General features: G+C 43.5%; 1 protein-coding gene across 1 annotated transcript in view; it reads right to left on the bottom strand.

The window, feature by feature from the left end:
- The window catches only part of XPR1 (xenotropic and polytropic retrovirus receptor 1), an 81,019-nt gene extending 65,776 nt beyond the window's left edge, over nt 1–15,243 (bottom strand). Inside the window, exon 1 of the mRNA XM_072126620.1 lies at nt 14,868–15,243. Coding sequence (XP_071982721.1) covers nt 14,868–14,936 — 69 coding nt within the window. The 5' untranslated portion in view covers nt 14,937–15,243. The remainder of the gene's footprint in view (nt 1–14,867) is intronic.
- Nucleotides 15,244–20,402: the final 5,159 nt, after the last annotated feature.

Genomic DNA, 20,402 nt, shown 5'->3' with positions numbered 1-20,402 from the left:
ACTGTAAGCTCTTGTGTCACCCCCTCATCCTCATAGACTGTAAGCTCTTGTGTCACCCCCTCATCCTCATAGACTGTAAGCTCTTGCGTCACCCCCTCATCCTCATAGACTGTAAGCTCTTGTGTCACCCCCTCATCCTCATAGACTGTAAGCTCTTGTGTCCCCCCCTCATCCTCATAGACTGTAAGCTCATGCGTCACCCCCTCATCCTCATAGACTGTAAGCTCTTGTGTCACCCCCTCATCCTCATAGACTGTAAGCTCTTGTGTCACCCCCTCATCCTCATAGACTGTAAGCTCTTGTGTCACCCCCTCATCCTCATACACCGTAAGCTCTTGTCAGCAGGGCCTTCACCCCTATTGTTCCATATGACTATAATATAATATTATATTTGTATATGTCCCCTATGATTTCTAGAGCGCTGGGGAATTTGATGGCGCTATAGGAGATTATTAAGATTATTATCATATAAAAACAGAGAAAAATATTTCTATTTTCCTTAAAGTGTCCACAAATGTACAGCCGTAACAGGATTGATGCACAGACTTTATGATTTTATTGGAGCAGTTTCACCTTCCATTACAGCAATGATCTACATGAACAATTCTCACCAGAACGATGTGACAAATAAAGACAGAAAATGGAAGGAAACCCGAGAAGTTTTCCAAGCAGAGAACTAATTACCATTGGCCCATAATGATTTTACCACGGCACAACACCAAGACACATAACAGATCAATAATGCACAGAAGACATCACAACAACCTCCTTCATGTGTGTCCTATGTCCAAAATGTGTGGACGTTCCCTATGGTTACACCAGGTATTGAGCCTCTGGATGAGGGATCTGTGTATGTTCCTTTCCCCATCCCTCCATATTATCCTCATATGAGGCATGAAAAGCTCGCCTGCTCCTCCAGCAACCCTACAAATTAACCTGTCATTCCCCCTCTGCCTATAAACCAGCGGCAGTCAGCTCCCAGCTGACAGGGAGCAGAACAAATACAAGAAGTCATTAAAAGGACTAGAAAGTGAAGCAGATCTGTGACACAAGCGACATCCTTGTTCCAGGACAGGAAACACGGAAAAAGAAGAAACATATCAAAGACAAATATCCTAGAAGTGGGAGAATCTGACGACTGGGAAACTCAATGTGGAATCTTCTATATACACCTGGTTATAATACGGTGCTGCTAAATTGTGTTATTGCAGTAAGCGATCCAACATCTAAATATTTACTTTATTATCCTTAAACAAATATGTAAATATAATATAAACTGTAATAAATAGCAATCTATAAAACAAAAAGTGCTAGAAAAAAATTGATACAATATAATATATAAATTATTTATGGAGTGGAAGCAAAATGTTATTTGACATAGCGCTTATTTTTTTATTTTAGTGATGAATTATGGAATTAGACGAATAAGCAAATAAAAAAAAGATCTTTAAAAATTAAATTTTAATTCAAATCAAATGAAACGGAAAACCCCGGAAAAGCCCAGAGAACTCCCATACATCCTATTATGTATGCGGGGAGATAAAGGCATCTGAATTTGTGGCATATCCTTCATCTACATGACAGCTTATCACATACAAGGAGACAAAGGATTACATCTAATGCTGCTACATGCAGGCACATAGGGGGCTCTGCACACACACGCTGCGGCAGCAACAGCCTTTAACCTCAAAAGCTAACAATCTAAATTTCATCTGCAGAGGAGACCTGCCCAAGGCTGTAGATCCACGCTGATGGTGTACCGGGAAGACACATACACAAGGCAAGGAGCTCGGGAAACTCACGGTACTGTGACCAGCATTAGCCCGGCGGCACGTTTTTGGGCAGTTTTTAAGCAGTCCGTTAAAAAACCGCATGCATTTTTTGAAAACGCATACGTTTTTGACCCGTTTTAATTAAGCTAATTGGTAAAACTGGTAAAAAATGGATGAGTTTGCAAAAAACGCATGCGTCTTAACGGACTGCTTAAAAGCTGAAAAAATACAACACAAAATAAACACACAACTACTAAGGCCGGCTGCACGTGGCGTTTTTTGACTGTTTTTCTCAAGTTTCCAATTATCCTCATTAAGATAATTAGAATAAAACTGTAAAAAAACGGATGCGTTTTTTTTAACGGACTGCTTAAAAACGGTCTAAAAACAGGTTCAAAATGCCACGAGTGCCGTCAGCCTTATGCTCCCTCAATGTAGCAACCCTATAGTAACATTGGCAAGATCCATGTTTTGCCACAATTCTGTCTCTGAGCTCCTTGGGCAGTTCCTTAGACCTCCCCATTCTCATGTGCTCTGACATGCACTGAGAGGTCTTACATAGACAGGTGTGGGCCTTTCCTAATCAAGCCCAATCAGTTTAATTAAACACAGCTGGACTCCAGAGAAGGAGAAGAACCATCTCCAGGAGGATCAAATGGAAATGGACAGCATGTGAGTTAAATATGAGTGTCACAGCAGAGGTCCGCTCACACGGTGATGACAGTAGAAGAGGACAGACGATTAATAAACAGACAGGAAAAGTATCTGCTCTATAATTTGTGGATTGGTCTTGTACATTTATCATTTACTAATAAATGTTAGACCTCACACATGACCCAACATCGTACCATCCATGTGATGTGGCTCTAAAACACAACACGCACAGTTTTGTATGCACGGATTGTCACCCCACGTGTCCCCACTGTCATTTCGTTCTGTCCTCCCACGCTTCAACATTTAAACATCTCATAAAACAGGAGGCTTTCATACACAATCCCACACACCCTGCTTCTTACAGAGACACTGCCAAAATCAATTAGCCAATTCTGCCCATTAGTTATGTGTTCTGCGAAAAATTAACTCTGTATTAATGAATATAAAAGGAGAAGAGCGAAAACCCATGCACAGGGTGAAGTCCCTAACACTGACCAATCCTATAAAAGACGACCTATGTTCCAGATGTAGCCACCATCTAGTTCTCTGATGCATGCACTTGCCCAGGTGATGAGGCAGAAGATGTGATTGCTTTGTACAGGGCAAGAAGAAGATATAATTACCAAGTCGTCAGAGGAGACCAATATGAAGGAAAACATGAGCCAGTTTATGTGATCATCCCCATATTCTGGGGGTGTGGGGGGGGGGGGGACCACAACAGAACGCAGACAATTCATTGGGGACCATTTATCGCACGCCAGTGATTCACTAGTAATTGTGATTATTTAAGGGCTTGTATACCAGAAAACGAGTGTACAGGGCCTGATAAATGTCCCCCATTGAGCTTCTATATTGTCCAATGTTGCCAAATTACATACCTGCAGTTGTAAGTTGGAAAGTTATCCCCTACCCACAGGATAGCATAAAACAAGTTCATCAATAAGGGTCTGACTGCTGGGACGTCACAAAAACCGAACCCCCAGCAACCTCTAGATCTGGGGTCCTATTGTCATTAATAGATGGGACAGTAGGACTAATGCTCCACCTATCTTAGTGAAAACAGGATCCCAATCTTGTGATTGGTGGAGGTCTCGGCAGTCATACTCTAACCGATTAGCTTCATTACCGTTATCCTGAGCAAACTTTGTACAACCCCTTTAAATCATCTGAGTTTTCAGTTACAGTATTAGATAAGGTATGTGGATCAGCAATGATTATTTGGGGTTAGAGTTTGCATAGAGTAACACAAAACGGTTATACTAATATTATTCCCAAATAAGTCTGAATACAAATTTTTTATTTTCTTACATATGACGATTCTGTGGTGTAATGCACATTTTCTGAACATTGCTTGGAATAGTCGGGTCCCTTTCTTCAGCACCCTCCATCACTCCTGGCAGTCTTACAGATGCTGGATGTCCACTATAGGTAAGCATTTCCCAGGTCTTCAATGAGACACAGGACACTTTACATATCTCCCCCGTGTAGATTTATTGAGCGCCACTTACACAAGCTGCTGACTATATGATCATTTTCCATAAACAAAAGCCAGAGATGGAGAAATGAGGCTTAGCAGTCCGCTTACAGCCATCACCTCTGATCAATACGCCATCCCGCGGGACCTCCGCCTCTTACACCACTGCTGGCTGCTCCGATCAATGCATCTCCCTCCCAGCTCTTTGTATGTGTCTGTCAATCACTCTGCTACCTCTATTGGGGGTTTTACATGGCGCCACACCTTCACCCCTGTAGATTTTCCATGTACGTTTTCTTCTCTGTGCAAGTAGCAGCGGTAACATCTGCACAGGAAAGGATCAGTCCTATGGATTACATGGAAAGGAAGAAATCTGCAGCAAGATCAGAGACAAATCCACATCCGACTTGTGAAAATGTTGTATCAGCTCCTCATGGGTAAAAGAAGAAAGGACAGATATCAATCAATTTGATTTTAGGGGGGAGAAGCAGATAAGGGGTCCTGTTTGTAGGACGTGTGGCATTTACATGTCAGGTCTATTCACACGCAATGACAGAGATGACTACCGGGGGAGAGGGCACTCACAGGAAGGGAGTCTACAACCCCATAGAAAAGCTTCAGTCAGTGTGCAATCCCTTGAATCAACAGATATCACAAGGACAAAATCTACCGACATGTGCATATAGCCTAAAAGGGAACCCGTCACCAGGTTTTACCCCACTAAATGTTTATACCCCCTCAGGTAGGAGATGACATGTCCTTACTAGAATCCCTTTATAATGTGAATCTTATTGGTTTAGCTGTAAAAAGTCTCCTTCAAAGCCATTTGCAAGTAAGGTGAGAAGTGTCATGTTTTGCCTTAGATGAGTCAAGCCTAGAGGCTGCAGGAGGAGGGTTACTTCAGACCCCCCTACCTTTGCTTTCCTACTACCTAGAAACATGTATTCAGTGTCATATTAAAGATAAGAATCTTAGATACAGACAGTTAAATAGGTGGGAACTGGATCTTTGTCTGCAGCTCATATTTCCAACTTTACCTGCCTGTTTTGTAGATGACAGAAACAAAAGACTGAACTGATCTGAAAGATGAAATTCTTATTATTAATAAGACACCAAAATAATTTAGCTACTATATAACCAAAGATATGGGCTTCTGAATTAACTACCCCCCCCTCCCCTGCAGCCTCTAAACTTGTTTAATTTTAGGCAAAATATGACTCTTCTCTGCTCATTGTTACATGACTTTGGGAGATATTTCTTATAGGTTTCACAGAAAAAAGAGAATTCTAGAGGAGATTTCATACCCTGGTAGTTCAATTAATTAAAATCTGTTTTTGTTCCATTAAATGGAGCAAACAAATAATGGGCACAAATGTTATTATAGAATCCTGTGACGGCTCCTAAGAGAAACCCAAAGAAAAGAATAAGTTACTTCTTCTGTACACACACTGATACTACTCCATACACATAGGGGTCTGTTTACTCCTCCGCATAAACCTCAGGCTTAACTCATACATGGCCCGGCTGTAGAGAATGGGATTTCTTATTTCTGTACTGCGATATTTTCAGCGACAGGTGAACATGTAGTAGGGGAGTCACACTGCTGCACCCCCCGGGTGGGGCCCTCCACATACATGGCAGCACAGCCCTTCATATACAGACATCAGGTTTTATTATGGGCCTTATGGGATTGTCACCTGATGACCCCTATAATCCATGACCCAAATGTCACAAGGCGGATTCTGACTTGTATCCACAGACATATACAACACATAACACTTTCATACATACATAGAAAAGTCCTGGTTGAGTGTCACTAACTAAAACCTTTAAAAACAAATCTGCAGTAAGTTCACATCCAAAATCCTATTCACAGGAATCAATACATTTCATGGTAAAGACAATATGAACGCAAACAAAAGATAAAACCCAGTGATGTCAGCCATCAATATACCAGACATAAAGGAATCGTATGAGACTGCTCCAGCCAGTTATCTCACACCCAAACACAGGATTGTGAGACACAACTCAACTACTAGGATCACACAGAGGATTTCTCAATCGATGGCTCAGTTTCATTAAAGGAAATCTACCATCAAAATCAAGCATGGATAAACCAGGCGATTACCCATAGGTCCAGGCACAGGGACTGTGCTAATATTCTTATGTCCGATATCCATGGCCTCCTTACTTTTAAATCCAACTTTTAAAAATATGCTAAAGAGCCAAAAGAGCTCCTGGGGATTTTACCAGAGCCCCTCTGTGCTGTAGCTTCACAGGCTGTATCGCAGTCTACATAGTGTGTTTGTGGGGAGGGGGGGGGAGACGGGGGGGGGACAGGTAGACTGCTCCTTCACAGTGTAACAGCCTATAAAGCTTTAGTGTTTCTTTTCTATATTCAGCTTTTCTCTATAACTGTTGCATCCTGGACAGTTTGGGTAGTTTATTATGGATCCTACCTCTAATACAGGGAACACATCCGGGTTTAGAGATGTGTTCCTGCAAGTGCTACAAACACCGAATGTGCTGGGATCGGCACCCGAGCCAAACTGTAGATTGGAGCATCACTGCAGCTGCCCACACACTGGCTGGTCAGATACCAATGCATAGCCAAGAAGTGGAGAAAATAGGCAGCAAAGCATCCTCTTCAATCCTAGGAACATGAATACCAGAGATTACTAACCCCCCCCTCAACATATCTACAGTGGCTGCACAAATTACCATCACTTTATTTTGTGGAAAAAAACAGGAAAGCTAGAGTTATTTAAAACAGGGAAGTTTTTTTTAACAAAGTTTTAAAATTGAAAATATTATTTTGTCAACATTTATAAATTCTAAAAAGGTATTTCGGGCCACAACTCAATTTACTAAGCACACAATAGATGATGTCACAGCTTATCCCCTCCCCTCCTTGTACAATGACCTCCATATAGATAACACTGACCAATCATTACATCACTACTGACAATAGATGTCACAGCTTATCTCCTCCCCCTCCCTGTACAATGACCTCTTATATAGATATCACTGACCTATCATTACTGACAATAGATGATGTCACAGCTTATCTCCTCCCCCTCCCTGTACAATGACCTCTATATAGATAACACTGACCCATCATTACATCACTACTGACAATAGATGATGACACAGCTTATCTCCTCCCCCTCCCTGTACAATGACCTCTATATAGATATCACTGACCCATCATTACATCACTACTGACAATAGATGATGTCACAGCTTATCTCCTCCCCCTCCCTGTACAATGACCTCTTATATAGATAACACTGACCCATCATTACATCACTACTGACAATAGATGATGTCACAGCTTATCTCCTCCCCCTCCCTGTACAATGACCTCTATATAGATATCACTGACCTATCATTACTGACAATAGATGATGTCACAGCTTATCTCCTCCCCCTCCCTGTACAATGACCTCTATATAGATATCACTGACCCATCATTACATCACTACTGACAATAGATGATGTCACAGCTTATCTCCTCCCCCTCCCTGTACAATGACCTTTTATATAGATAACACTGACCCATCATTACATCACTACTGACAATAGATGATGTCACAGCTTATCTCCTCCCCTCCCTGTACAATGTCCTCTATATAGATAACACTGACCCATCATTACATCACTACTGACAATAGATGATGTCACAGCTTATCTCCTCCCCTCCCTGTACAATGTCCTCTATATAGATAACACTGACCCATCATTACATCACTACTGACAATAGATGATGTCACAGCTTATCTCCTCCCCTCCCTGTACAATGTCCTCTATATAGATAACACTGACCCATCATTACATCACTACTGACAATAGATGATGTCACAGCTTATCTCCTCCCCCTCCCTGTACAATGTCCTCTATATAGATAACACTGACCCATCATTACATCACTACTGACAATAGATGATGTCACAGCTTATCTCCTCCCCTCCCTGTACAATGTCCTCTATATAGATAACACTGACCCATCATTACATCACTACTGACAATAGATGATGTCACAGCTTATCTCCTCCCCTCCCTGTACAATGTCCTCTATATAGATAACACTGACCCATCATTACATCACTACTGACAATAGATGATGTCACAGCTTATCTCCTCCCCTCCCTGTACAATGTCCTCTATATAGATAACACTGCCCCATCATTACATCACTACTGACAATAGATGATGTCACAGCTTATCTCCTCCCCCCTACCTGTACAATGACCACTGTATAAATGGCATCACCGACCCATCCACTAGATTATGTCACAGAATATCAACCTTGAGAGAAGTTCAGGAATGAAGGCCGCTTCTATAACAATGTACACAAAATAAAATAATCTTCTCTTTGTCACCATTTACAATGATTATTGGCAGCTATAGTCTCAGCTCACAGACAGTGTTGACCCTAGATTTCACAGGTTTGTCCCATCACAGCAAAATATGAATAGTTTTAAATTGAAAAGTTATACAATTTTCCAAAATACTTTATCTATCCCTCAATTCTCAAGATCTCTGATTTTTGCTGTCATTCTATAGAAATCTTCATTGTTTACTTTCATTGGATAACAACAGGTCCCTAAACATGTGATGTCACACAGGTGCACGGCTCGTTAGATCACTATCTCTGACATAACGAGCCGTGCACCTGTGTGACATCACATGATTAGGGAACTGTTGTTATCCATTGGAAGTGAATGATGAAGCTTCCTATAGAAGGACAGCAAGCAGAGATATAGAAAACAGTGAGGCATTTATACAGAAAGTATATTGGAAATGTGTATAACTTTCCATTTTACAAACTATAATATGTATTTGCTGAAATGGGAATTTATCCAGGACAATAAATCCAGTGATAACAGAAATGTAGAACAACACTTTACAATCTGAATATGTGCTGTGATAAATTATTTGCTGGATTGTATCTCCGGAAAGCCTCTACCTAATTGTCAAAACTACTCAGCAGAGGTGCCAGGATCACCTACCCATGACCAGAGGGCATGACCCAGTGCAAATCCTATATTAGAATTAAGATCACAGGGTGAGCTTGTCGCTGGTCACCACTGGGAACCAAATATAGGTACCAGACATAACGCATGGGAGAAAGTCTATTTTTAGGGAATAAATATTGACATAAGAAACAGACAAATTTAAAGGGATCCCGTCAGGTACTAGTGTTAATAATATACTATATATGTTATATATACACACAGTTCATAGGAAAGTAAATACAAATTTATACTTGCCCCAAGATAATAAAAGAACTTGAATTGGGTTTCTCTCCATAAAAGTCATATATAAAATCTATAAGTACAGGCAGTCCCCGGGTTACATACAAGATGGGGTCTGTAGGTTTGTTCTTAAGTTGAGTTTGAATGTAAGTCGGAACTGTATATTTTATCATTGTAATCCCAGCCAGAACTTTTTTGGTCTCTGTGACAATTGGATTTTAAAAATGTTGGGTTGTCATAAGAACCAGGAATAACACTAAAGCTTCATTACAGACACCCGTGATAACTGTTACAGCTGATTATTGTAACCTAGGACTAAAATACAATAAATTACCAATATCCAGAGGTTCGTTTGTAACTATGGGTCGTATGTAAGTCGAGTGTTCTTAAGTAGGGGACCGCCTGTATAAAAATCTGAAGAAATGAATAGGAATAATGTAGTCAAATAGACTGCACAGCAACAAAGGACGGGCACTCCCTCTGAGCCGAGAGCGGAATAGAACAACATTAAACTTCTGGCAACTTCTCAGCAATTAAAATAAAGTGGCCGATAATTCAGTACAGACATGAAAGGAAATCTACCACCAATATCAGCCATGATAAACTTCCTCATAGATCCAGGCACTGTGCCGGTCGCAATCTTCTTATATTTGTCATCCACAGCCTCCTTCCTTCTAAAATAAACTTTTAAAATTATGCCAATGAGCTTAAAGGGCTACTGGGGTGGTTCTCAGCCACTTTGTGCTGCAGATTCACAGGATGTTACACTGTCTCCTCTTATCCCCTCTCTCTGTCTGATGTACTCTTACTGCAGCATAGGAAAATTCAGTCCACGGTGGGAGGGTTAGAGAGTGCTGAGGGAGCAGGGGGAGGGTGAGAGTGTAACAGCCTGTGAATCTGCAGCATAAAGGGCCTCTGGTAACGCCCCTCTAACTCAGAATTTTAACCGTTCGATTTTAGAAGGAAGGAGCCTAGGGATAACAAATTTAAGAAGATTACCCCAGTTCCAGTGCCTGGATCTATGAGTAAGTGCCCTTGGTTTATCATTATGGTAAATTTCTTTAAAGCTGCACCTGAACACGAACCAAATATCAAATATCACCAGTCGACTCACTAGGCCTTGAATGCAGAGATTTGCCCAAGATGAACACAGATGGATTCATATAAGACCGATGCCAGGAGACGACGGGGGGCGCCTGATTGTTATCTCTAACCCCTCTGATGGGCTCCTACATGGGGAAGGTGCAGGATTAAAACACAAAGCCGCACAATGTTTTCCCTCTCTGCCTCTGACATAGATCTCATTAACCAAACATGACAGCGATGATGAAGCAGCCAGCAGTCTGGGAGGACACTGCCATCTCTTCAGCTCTGTGGATATTAAAAAGGTTACGCTCTTTATTTATTTGGCGCTGGATGATCCCTTTAGGAAGGGGAAGTATCTGACGTTGTAAGAATCCCAAAGGAATAATAAAGAAATATTTAGAGAAGACTTCACATGATCTCATCTTCCCCGGCACCAGGGATCGTGTTCTGTGTATCTGTCCTGGCATCAGGACATGAGATGTACAGGCCCAGAGATCTGTCTATACCATCTATACCTGCTGTAACCTATAGAAAACACAGAACACCCGCTCCATGTATCACAGCTGATGCTCTAATCTTCTGTCACCGTTGTTTCCTTATAATGTGTCTACATTTTGTTTAGTTAATCCTCATTGTAGGGACAGGACTACAGGTGAGATGCACAAGATTTCCAAGCTATTCCTTATCATTGCACAAGAAATATAATAAACCATATAATAATATACATCATCTATAGACCCATCACTGAAGACTAGCTGCAAGGCAGTAAAGAATCTCATGGATTGCAGCCCAAATATTTAGTAACCATTCTCACATTTCTAAGGTTGTTGTTTACCCTGAATTTGTAAGGATTATTCCAAGTGTGCAAAATCACCAGTTTCATGGGGTCTTAATAAGGTTTTTACAGCACATGCACACCAAAAAAAACGTGGGATGCGATAAATATAGATTTCAGTCAATCAATCACATGAATTTTTAACGCAAATCCAACACAAAAGCAATGGTGGTCAATAAGAGAAAAAAAAAACCTTCCTCAAAAAACACACCACCCCAGAGATTGGCTTAAAGGCGTATTCACACATCAGTTTTCTTTTTACTGTCAAAAAATCTTTTGCTGTCCAAAATCAGCATTCTGGTTTCCTGTTTTTTTTTTTTTTTTTAAATCGGATCAGCCGTCAGTTAAAAAATATTTGGCATCTGTGGACCACAGACTTCAATAAGGCTCCACAAAAAAAAAAAAAATATATATATATACAAAAAAAAAAAAAAACATTGGCGTTCAGTCCGTTTTGTTTCTCAGAAAATGCAGACACGGAAAACAGATCAACACATACCACAAGGATATTTGAAAAAAATTCCTTTTTGCAGGAACGCCATGGACACGTTTGTGTGAATAAGCCCAAATGGGCAGCAAAATTTTCTGCCACTGACAATAATACAGAAGATAAAAAAGGAGTACTGGAAGTTCTTGTCTTTAACCCCCGCTGTTTTATCTGGAATATTTATTTGCACTATGTCTACAGTAAGGCGCGGAGCAGAACAATAAAGTTGGCCATTAAAGACATTGATTTACCATTTATCTTTTTAACTAAACTCGCCAGAAAAGTAATAAATCCGGAAAAGATGCAATTATTAGTTTTATCAGAGCACCATGATACTGCACTCGCCATCTACATACTATGGCTACACAGCGCGCGCCATGTGCCTCACAACAAAAAGACGCCTGCAAAGATCTCCCCAATATCTACATCTTCCTAGTAATCCGGCTGGAGCAGCCGTGATCCCTGGGATCCTCATTACTCAGCCTTGTTTCTGTAGGAGACATCATTATGTCCCGGTTATTAAGTATCTGTATTGTCTGATCACAGCTGCTTACACAGAAAGCGGCGCGTCCCATTCACTGGGTGCTGTGGCACGCGCCGGGCATCTGGGCAGCATGTATGTCTATGTAGAACTGGAGAACTCTCCCATCTTCTTACTCCATGAATATAAATCACGATAGTAATAATCAGTCTCTGCCTTCATTACATATATTGTCAGTTTAGTGACTTACAACTTGTGGCTCTCGACCCAATACACAAATTGGAGTATTCTGGGACTTGTAGTTTCACAACCTAAGAACTAGACAATCCCCAATGACACAGAGAGATGATTTATATCTGCACAGTTTCTGTTCCTCTTGCTATAACCTTTTGTACAGATCCCTAGACTCAGTCTTAGGAGTCCGTTTCTTATCGCCGGGCCACCAACACAAAAGGCTCCTATTGATGTCCATTCTCCCTTACCACACAGGGAGGGACGCCTTTCAGTATCCAAATCTTCCAAGTATCCAGAAACAACAACGGGATATGAAGACGCAGAAGGCTGGGAGTGTGATCTCCCACCACGTGCAGTCATAATGTACATATCAATCACAATAATAGTATCGCCGTCGCACAGCTTTCCCATAAGGTTAGAGATTTTGGCCTCAACGCCTGTCACACAGTATCTGCAGTAATGTAAGTCAGTGGGGTCACAGACATTGCCATAACTGCTAATATATTCTTCACAATCATTTTAGGGGGGGGGGGGGTTGGTTACTTTAAGATGCAGCTATCCATCAGTCACATGTGGATTATAGGAAGGCAATAGCCCCTTTAGAAGATGTACTGGTAACCGCAGTGGTTGCCTCCCAGCTTTTGCTACAATATCCAATTATTTGCCATTGTGACAATGTATAACACCATCAGGATCATTATTAGTGTGTATTCACACATAGCAGATTTCTAATACCTTGAAATCAGTTCCTTATATCTGAACGCCTGTTGTTCAATAGAAAATTTTTGTATCAAGTCCCATTGAGACTTCCAGAAATTTCAGCTGAAAATCTAACATGTGAACAAGCAACATACAACAGCGATTCTGCATCCACAATCCTAATCTCTGTCCACCTTTCAAGACAGCAGTAATCTCCCATCATCAGGACATGTAGTACAACTCCCAGTATGCAGAGGCAGCCTGTAGCTAGTCAGACATGCTGGGAGTTGTAGATTTATAACAGGAGAGACACATGTCGGAGCCTCAATGGTCTTTGTTTGAGCCTTAGTCAATCTGTGATCTGCTTTTGGGCGCCAAAAATTAATAGAAAAGTGGCCTTCTAGGTGGTGCTCTCCAGGACAAAGGCCAGCGTGACCCCCGGTCTGGATAAAGGGTTGGTCTTCTCAAAGAGGCAATCATTTGGAAAGGTTTCACCATAGAATATGTCTTATAATATTCATAGCAATCTCCTAATATACACATTATAACCATGAAGACTATGGATATCACAAAGTATATAGGTGCCGCTTAGCAATGCATTTCCCAGTCTATAACAGAAGACACCCAGCTTTACACCCCATGACCTCTCAGGGACAATAACACCCGTCCTGCAGCCTTATCATAACAAAACAACCTCCCGTCAATCACAAGTGCCATACGGCCAGACTTCCTGCAGGCTCATGGACCACGCCGCTCAATAGGCTGAGGCTTTTACCAAAGTGCTGATTCAGCAAAGCTAAGCACAAAGCAGATGCCCCTGTCTGGAGGGGGTGTCACACCTCTCTTCTCCCACCTTGTCCGATTAGGTGCTATGATAATCGGATTGCTGGTAATCTGGGCACGTCCTTCTCTCTGGCTGTAATTACATTACACCTCTACTATCAGCCATTTATACCCGCATGTAATACACTAAGGTAAGAAAATGCATTTTAATGTTTGTACTCAGTATCTGCAATGCAAAAATGTACAAGGAAAAGGATAAGCGGCGCCATGATAGCTACAGGTATCAAGCCCTGAGCTAGAGAGAATAGACATGTCCACCCAGAGAGCTACACATGACAGGGATACAACCTGCTCAGCACAGGGGGCGCCGCTGATCAGCGCTCAGACCTGCCAGGACAGGCTTGGGCAATTGGCACCTCGAGTAAACGACACATTCACTCTCAACATTTCACAATCCACTTTCCAAAATAGATGAATGATGGGAGATGGAGAACAGTCTAATCTATGGCATCTGCAGAACTACAAGTCCCAGAATGCACACAGGGATTGGTACAGAGTGCATTGATGTAGCTCCCTAGTAGGACGGGTTACATAGATATCTTTATAGGGAGGACTGCAAGGGTATGCTGGGAGTTGTAGCTCTCCAGTGGATGTCATTGTGTTCTTCTCTATGGGGAGCACTACAGAGGAATGCTGGGAGTTGTAGTTCCCGGGGAGGTCATGTGTTTCACTCTATGGGGAGGACCACAGCGACATGCTGGGAGTTGTAGTTCCCCAGTAGATTACACTGTTTCTCTCTATGAGGAGCACTCCAGGGGGAAGCTGGGACTTGTAGTTCCCCATCAGATGACACTGTGTTCCTCTCTATAGGAGCACTCCGGGGGCATGTTGGGAGTTGTAGTCCCCGGCAGATGACACTGTGTTCCTCTATGAGGAGCACTCCGGGGGCATGTTGGGAGTTGTAGTCCCCGGTAGATGACACTGTGTTCCTCTACGAGGAGCACTCCGCGGCATTCTGGGAGTTGTAGTTCCCCATCATATGACACTGTGTTCCTCTGTATGAGGAGTACTCCGGGGCATGCTGGGAGTTGTAGTCCCCCTCACCTCATACTGGATGTATTGCTTCCTCCACTCCGGGGTGATGTGAGCGGACAGATGCTCCGCGAACTTCATCCTGAACCCGGGCCCTCAGGGAGCGCCGGCTGTTTCCTCTTCTTCTTCTTCTGCCGCCGCCGGTTCTTCCCGGGACCTGCTCCGGCTCATGTGTCCCGCACTGTCCGGTAGCCTCCCGGGTGTGCTGCAGCCTTCCTGTGTGCCCGTGTATGTCCCGTGCTGTCAGCTCGGTGTGGCGCTGCCGCTGCCCGTGACGCCGCGGTCTGTTCCTCTGGCTGATTCACAGCATCCCCCAGCTCTGCCTCCTCACTGGCCCCGCCGCCATCTTGCCAAAAGTCCCACTGCGCCTGCGCCGTGGCCGCCTCCACACAACGTCAGTGTCATGGTAACCACCTCTCCTAGCGGTAGTCAAAGCGGGGGGTGTGGCTTATTTTGCAGCATTGCTTCAAACAGAAGAAAATATTTAAATAAGGGCGTGGTTTATGCCTGAGGACGCGCCTATTCGCTGCGAGCCTGGGCAGGCGTGACTGCCGCAGTCTCCGCCCACTTGTTTTGAAACCTAATTTTTTTTGGCTGGGTTGAGGTTGAGGCTTGTTGTTGATCCTGTTCTGTGGGGAGAAAAATAAGGATAATATGTGTGAGCAGGGCCTAGGAATAATAGGAATATTATCAATAACACCTGAGATACAAGGGCAGGGATCATGGAGGAAATAATCACATCCACTTTACAGACTCCGTCCTTAAATTATGGGCAATCCCTAATTGAAATCTCTTTCTTCTTGCACCAATAGGCTAATAAAGCTGTCATGTGGGTGGTCCTGGGATGTCTGCTTCAGCCATGGACCGCCCACATGACAGTACAAAGCCTTATTATTGGCAGCCAAAAAATGGTACCTGTGCAAAGAGGTGGAGCTAATGAAAGGTCCTCTATAGGAATATATGTGAATATTGCATTTGGGGTGTATGTACAGGCATATGTATGATTATATGCAACATTCCCCACTGGGGCCTAGCCTTTTCTTGGGGCCTGGAGGCAGCCGGGGCCCAGAATACCAGAGTGGCTGGCTATTGCGGCCCTGGGCACGCTGATGTCACGTGCTTGTTATGGGGACCTGAGGGCTGTCCAAAGAAATATGGAGGGAGAGGCTGATGCAATGGTTTCTCCCTGGGGCAAACCCTGAGGTGTCTGTTGGATGAGTCCCTGTGTAATGGATGGGGAGCCCGTGGTGGTAAGGAGCCGTATCCAGGGATCAGACGGAGGCAACGTTGTGCAAATCAGCTTAGGGTGCGATCACACGTTGCAGTTAAAACTGCATCGCAATCAGCTTTAAGGTGGTTTTAGGTGCAGTTTTGTCAATTTAACAGGTGAAAGACATGAACTGAATGGGTGAATTTGATTTTGAAGGGGAAACCTACTCCACAAATGCCATTCACCCATTCCGTTTATGTCTTTAACCTGTTAAATTGACAAAACTGCACCTAAAACCACCTCAAAGCTGATTCCGATGCAGTTTTAACTGCAACGTTTGACCACACCCTTACAGTTCTTTATTCAACAGCAGACAAAGGCCAAATGTAACAGCAGTAGATTCCGCAGTCCGGTGAGCTGGTGGGAGGTGGTGCGCAGGGAGGTTACTCTCAGCCTGGTAGTAACTGCAGCCTGGGCTGATGGAGTTGAGTCCACATGGGGACCTCTGCCCTGGGGCTTAAAGGGCATCTACCACTAGGATGAAGGACTATATGCAAATGAGCCTGAGAGGATCCCCTCAGGCTCATTTGCATACAATCTTTCATCCTGGTGGTAGATGCCCTTTAAGTCTCCTGACTTGCCCCAAGGTATCAGGCAGCGGCCTGAGGTAGCTCTTCTTCCTGGCAGTGGGTCTGTGGCAGCTCTGCAGGGAGTGCACACTGGACCTGCTACTCTATCTACTGACTGGATTCCACGACCATGTGCTCTCACTCAGCAGGGGTTTATATATTCCCTTGATCAGGTGGTAGCACTTCTCCAATCAGCTTCCAGCTTGCCTCACAGTATCACAGGAAACATTATTGGACCAGAACATGCAGGCAGTGGCTACAGATGCAATTACAAAGTTCTTCAGTACTTAGAGACCTCCTAGAGTGCTGCAGTCTCCCTAACAGCTCCCAACATGGACAGGGAGCTATTCGCAACAACCACCGTGCCTGTGTGTTGGCAAGAATATTGCATATGTGTATACTATAGACCCCAAAATATGTTATAAATAAAGTATTGGTATTGTGGCTCCTAAACAATGGGAAACTAGTGGGTGCATGTTATCAGCCCACATATAATAGAGACTATTGGGCTTGAATTTAATATTTTAGAGGAGGTGGATTGGTCATGTGTGAGGGTCAGGTTGCCCTTTGATGGCCCCATAAACAACATGTGTCCCCTATCCTAATAGTCCGACTGTCTGTCTACATCAAGCCCCCATTAGCTGTGATGCCAGGATTGCCTCGTGCTGTGGATCGTGCCGAAAGTTAAAAAGAAATAGAAAGGGATCACAAAAAGAGTTTTCATGTGACAGCTCTTCGGACCCTCCCAACCTTCATAGCAGAGAAAGAGGGACAGCTTTTTTGCCCTAAGCCATGTCTTTTGCTCCATGCCTTACTCCATCCCCACACAGTATAGTGCCTTCCATCTCCCCTCACATTGTGTCCTCACAGCTCCCTTGTCACACTGTAGGCCCTCTAATATTATGCCCCCAGCTCCCCCTAATATTAAAGCCCCCTCTCATTGTGCCCTCCCAGCAGATCTCCCTCAGGTGACCCAGAGAGCCTAATTGTAGACAAGGGATTGAACTACAGCGGTGGGACCTGCAAAAAATATCCTGTTAGTTTGACCAAAATGTCTAAGATGGGAATATCACTTTAAGATGTTTCCTCTTTACTGTAGAATGGAAGATCACGGGTGATTCACATTTGTCGAACGTATTGTTCATGGAAAACAGTCGAAAAATACTAGTGCTCGTCTGGCATTAAAATAACTATGGCCAGAATTTCCTCTAAAACTCTTAGGTCCACCTAAAAAAATCATTTACAGGAAGAACTGGGTGTCTCCCATAAATTATCCACTTACCCTCATATTGTGTGAAATTAAGGAGGAATGTATAACTGGTTTACAGGCAGAAAACAGATACCATACGTCATGTCTCCTGGGAGCGCTCCAAGCAGCACTGGAACACTGAGTTATGCTTATTGTGTATGTGTGTAGAGGATCGCCTAATGTAAATAGCTGGGGAGATGGGTGAGCAATGTGTGGCGGACCACCATGACTCGGTGATTCAGAGCCCCTAATTCCACTCTGTGAGGGGTGCAGGGCACAGTTAAATAAATTGATTGTCTGGGATTTTTTTTAAACTATAGATTCCAAGGGGTCAAAAAATGACAGACATGTTATACTAACCCCTCTCTGTTTGTATACAGAAGATCAATGATGATGTGGCACTGACAGCCGCACGCTCACCAGCTACAACTGCAATTGCTAGATGTAGCAGCACATGCACTGTCAATGTTTTATAGCTGCTGTCCCTCTGTATACTACTAGTGTGGCGATGATGATCAGCAGCGTGCTGAACCAGAGTGTAGGGTGCGCTAAAGTCATGGTGCTTAGTATGGGTAGCGGAGGGCTGACCTACAGCCTGGCAGGTCTCCAGCGGGTGGTGTGTGCACAAAATATGGAGGGAGAGGCTGATGTACCGGTTCTCCCTGGGGCAACCCCTGAGTGTCTGTAAGATAGGTTCCTTGGTAATGGATGGGGAGCCCGTGGTGGAAGACAGCCGTATCCAGGGATCAGACGGTTGGAGGGTTATGCAAATCAACTCACGGTTCTTTATTGAACAACAGGTAACAGGCTAGAATGGTCAAACGACAGATCTGGATTCTGGTACTGGAGTGGTCGTGGAGAGTGGTCCTCAGGAATAAAACACCAGGTCAGACTGATCAGACTGCTGACAGGCAAAGAATGGACCATGTTCTCCCTCTACAGAGGGGTTTTATGCTTATGTTTTATATCACACCCCAGTTTACAATACAGCCACATAATTGGATAACATCTTACACCCATGTAACTATTGCCTTTCCAGGCAGAGGCTACAGCTGCAGATTACCTGAGTTCTCCCTGCATTATCCCTTGGCTGAGTTGCGCAGGTTCACCAGATGGATCCTGACAGGCAGAGAGCCCTATTCACAACCACTCCCTTGCCTATACGTTGGCAGGGGTGTTGCAATAGCATGTTTGTTATTTTTGTACCCCACCCTTCAGGACAGCAGTGGCCAAAATATGGCACTGGTGCCAAAGGGAGCAATCAGAGCCCTCTCTGTGGGCACCCAGGCCGTCACCCTAGGACAGATTTTGCCATACAGGTTTAGTTTCTCCTGGCCTCCTCCAGTAGTGCTTGTGAGCCTGGGATGTGCTGCGCTCAGCGCTATTTTTACACAACCCTTCCTGGGGCTGCAGGAGAAGCGCAGAGGTGTAGAAAAAGCTGGATTATCACTGGAGCTCTTGTACCATTATTCTTTCTCTTCAAGGGGACCCTTGAAAGATTGAGAGCTGTGGCTGAACAGGGAGCAATAAGTTGCTGATTAAAGAGGACCTGTCACCCATAAAAAGGTACTAGGAGCTGCTTAATAAAGTAAGCAGCTCCTAGTGCTACAACAGATGTAGCAGTGTTACGGAAACATATATTAATATATTAGCGTTATTGGAAACATATAATAATGCTAGCAGATACTGCCGCGCTGTGCAATACAAATGCCGGAACGCACTATAAGTGGTCGGGTGTATTCATGAGAAGGCGGGATTAGGGGCGGTAACTACTGCATGAAGCTCGGCAGGAGTGAGCGGGGCGGTCTGGGGGGGGGGGAGCAGCGCCTCATGAATACACCGACTGCTTATAGCGCGGTCCAGCGTTTCTATTGTACAGTGCGGCAGTGTCTGCTATTGTAGCATCTGTTGTAGTGCATTTTATGTGGATGACAAGTGCTCTTTAAATTGCTGTGTCAGGACTGTGTCAGAGCACCCATAAGTACAGGTTTTGGTTTACTAAACCCCCTATATACTATGGTCAATAGCAATCTCAGCATCTAAGGGGTTTGGTAGGGAAGGGACTTCCTCCATAAGGCATTGTGAGAAAGTAGAAGGCAATGTAGAGGTAAAAATATGTGAGAAAAAAGAAATGAGAATTTCCATGAAAATTGTGATAGCAAGTATAATAGTTGCACATACTTTTTGCAGAAAAAACTAAAAAACTGCTGAATAAACATTTTAATCTTCTTAAAGGAGCTCTACTTAACTTTTTTTGAAGGGGAAATGTTCTTTAGAGATAAGGGACTTACATTAGGTGAACAAGCAATAAACTGCTTACCGCGGCTATAAATAGCTATTTGTCAGAAAACTGTAAGGGAATGGACCCACAAGGCCACAGCAGAATGCGTCCTGCACACTGATTTTAGCCTTTCATAGGTAGATGAAAATATGGTTAAAATATGGATTTGACTTAAGAG

Source organism: Engystomops pustulosus, chromosome 10 (assembly GCF_040894005.1).
Source record: "Engystomops pustulosus chromosome 10, aEngPut4.maternal, whole genome shotgun sequence".
In the NCBI taxonomy this organism is placed as follows: Eukaryota; Metazoa; Chordata; class Amphibia; order Anura; family Leptodactylidae; genus Engystomops; species Engystomops pustulosus.
The sequence above is the reverse complement of the archived record's forward strand: the minus strand, read 5'-3'. Positions and strand labels throughout refer to the sequence as shown.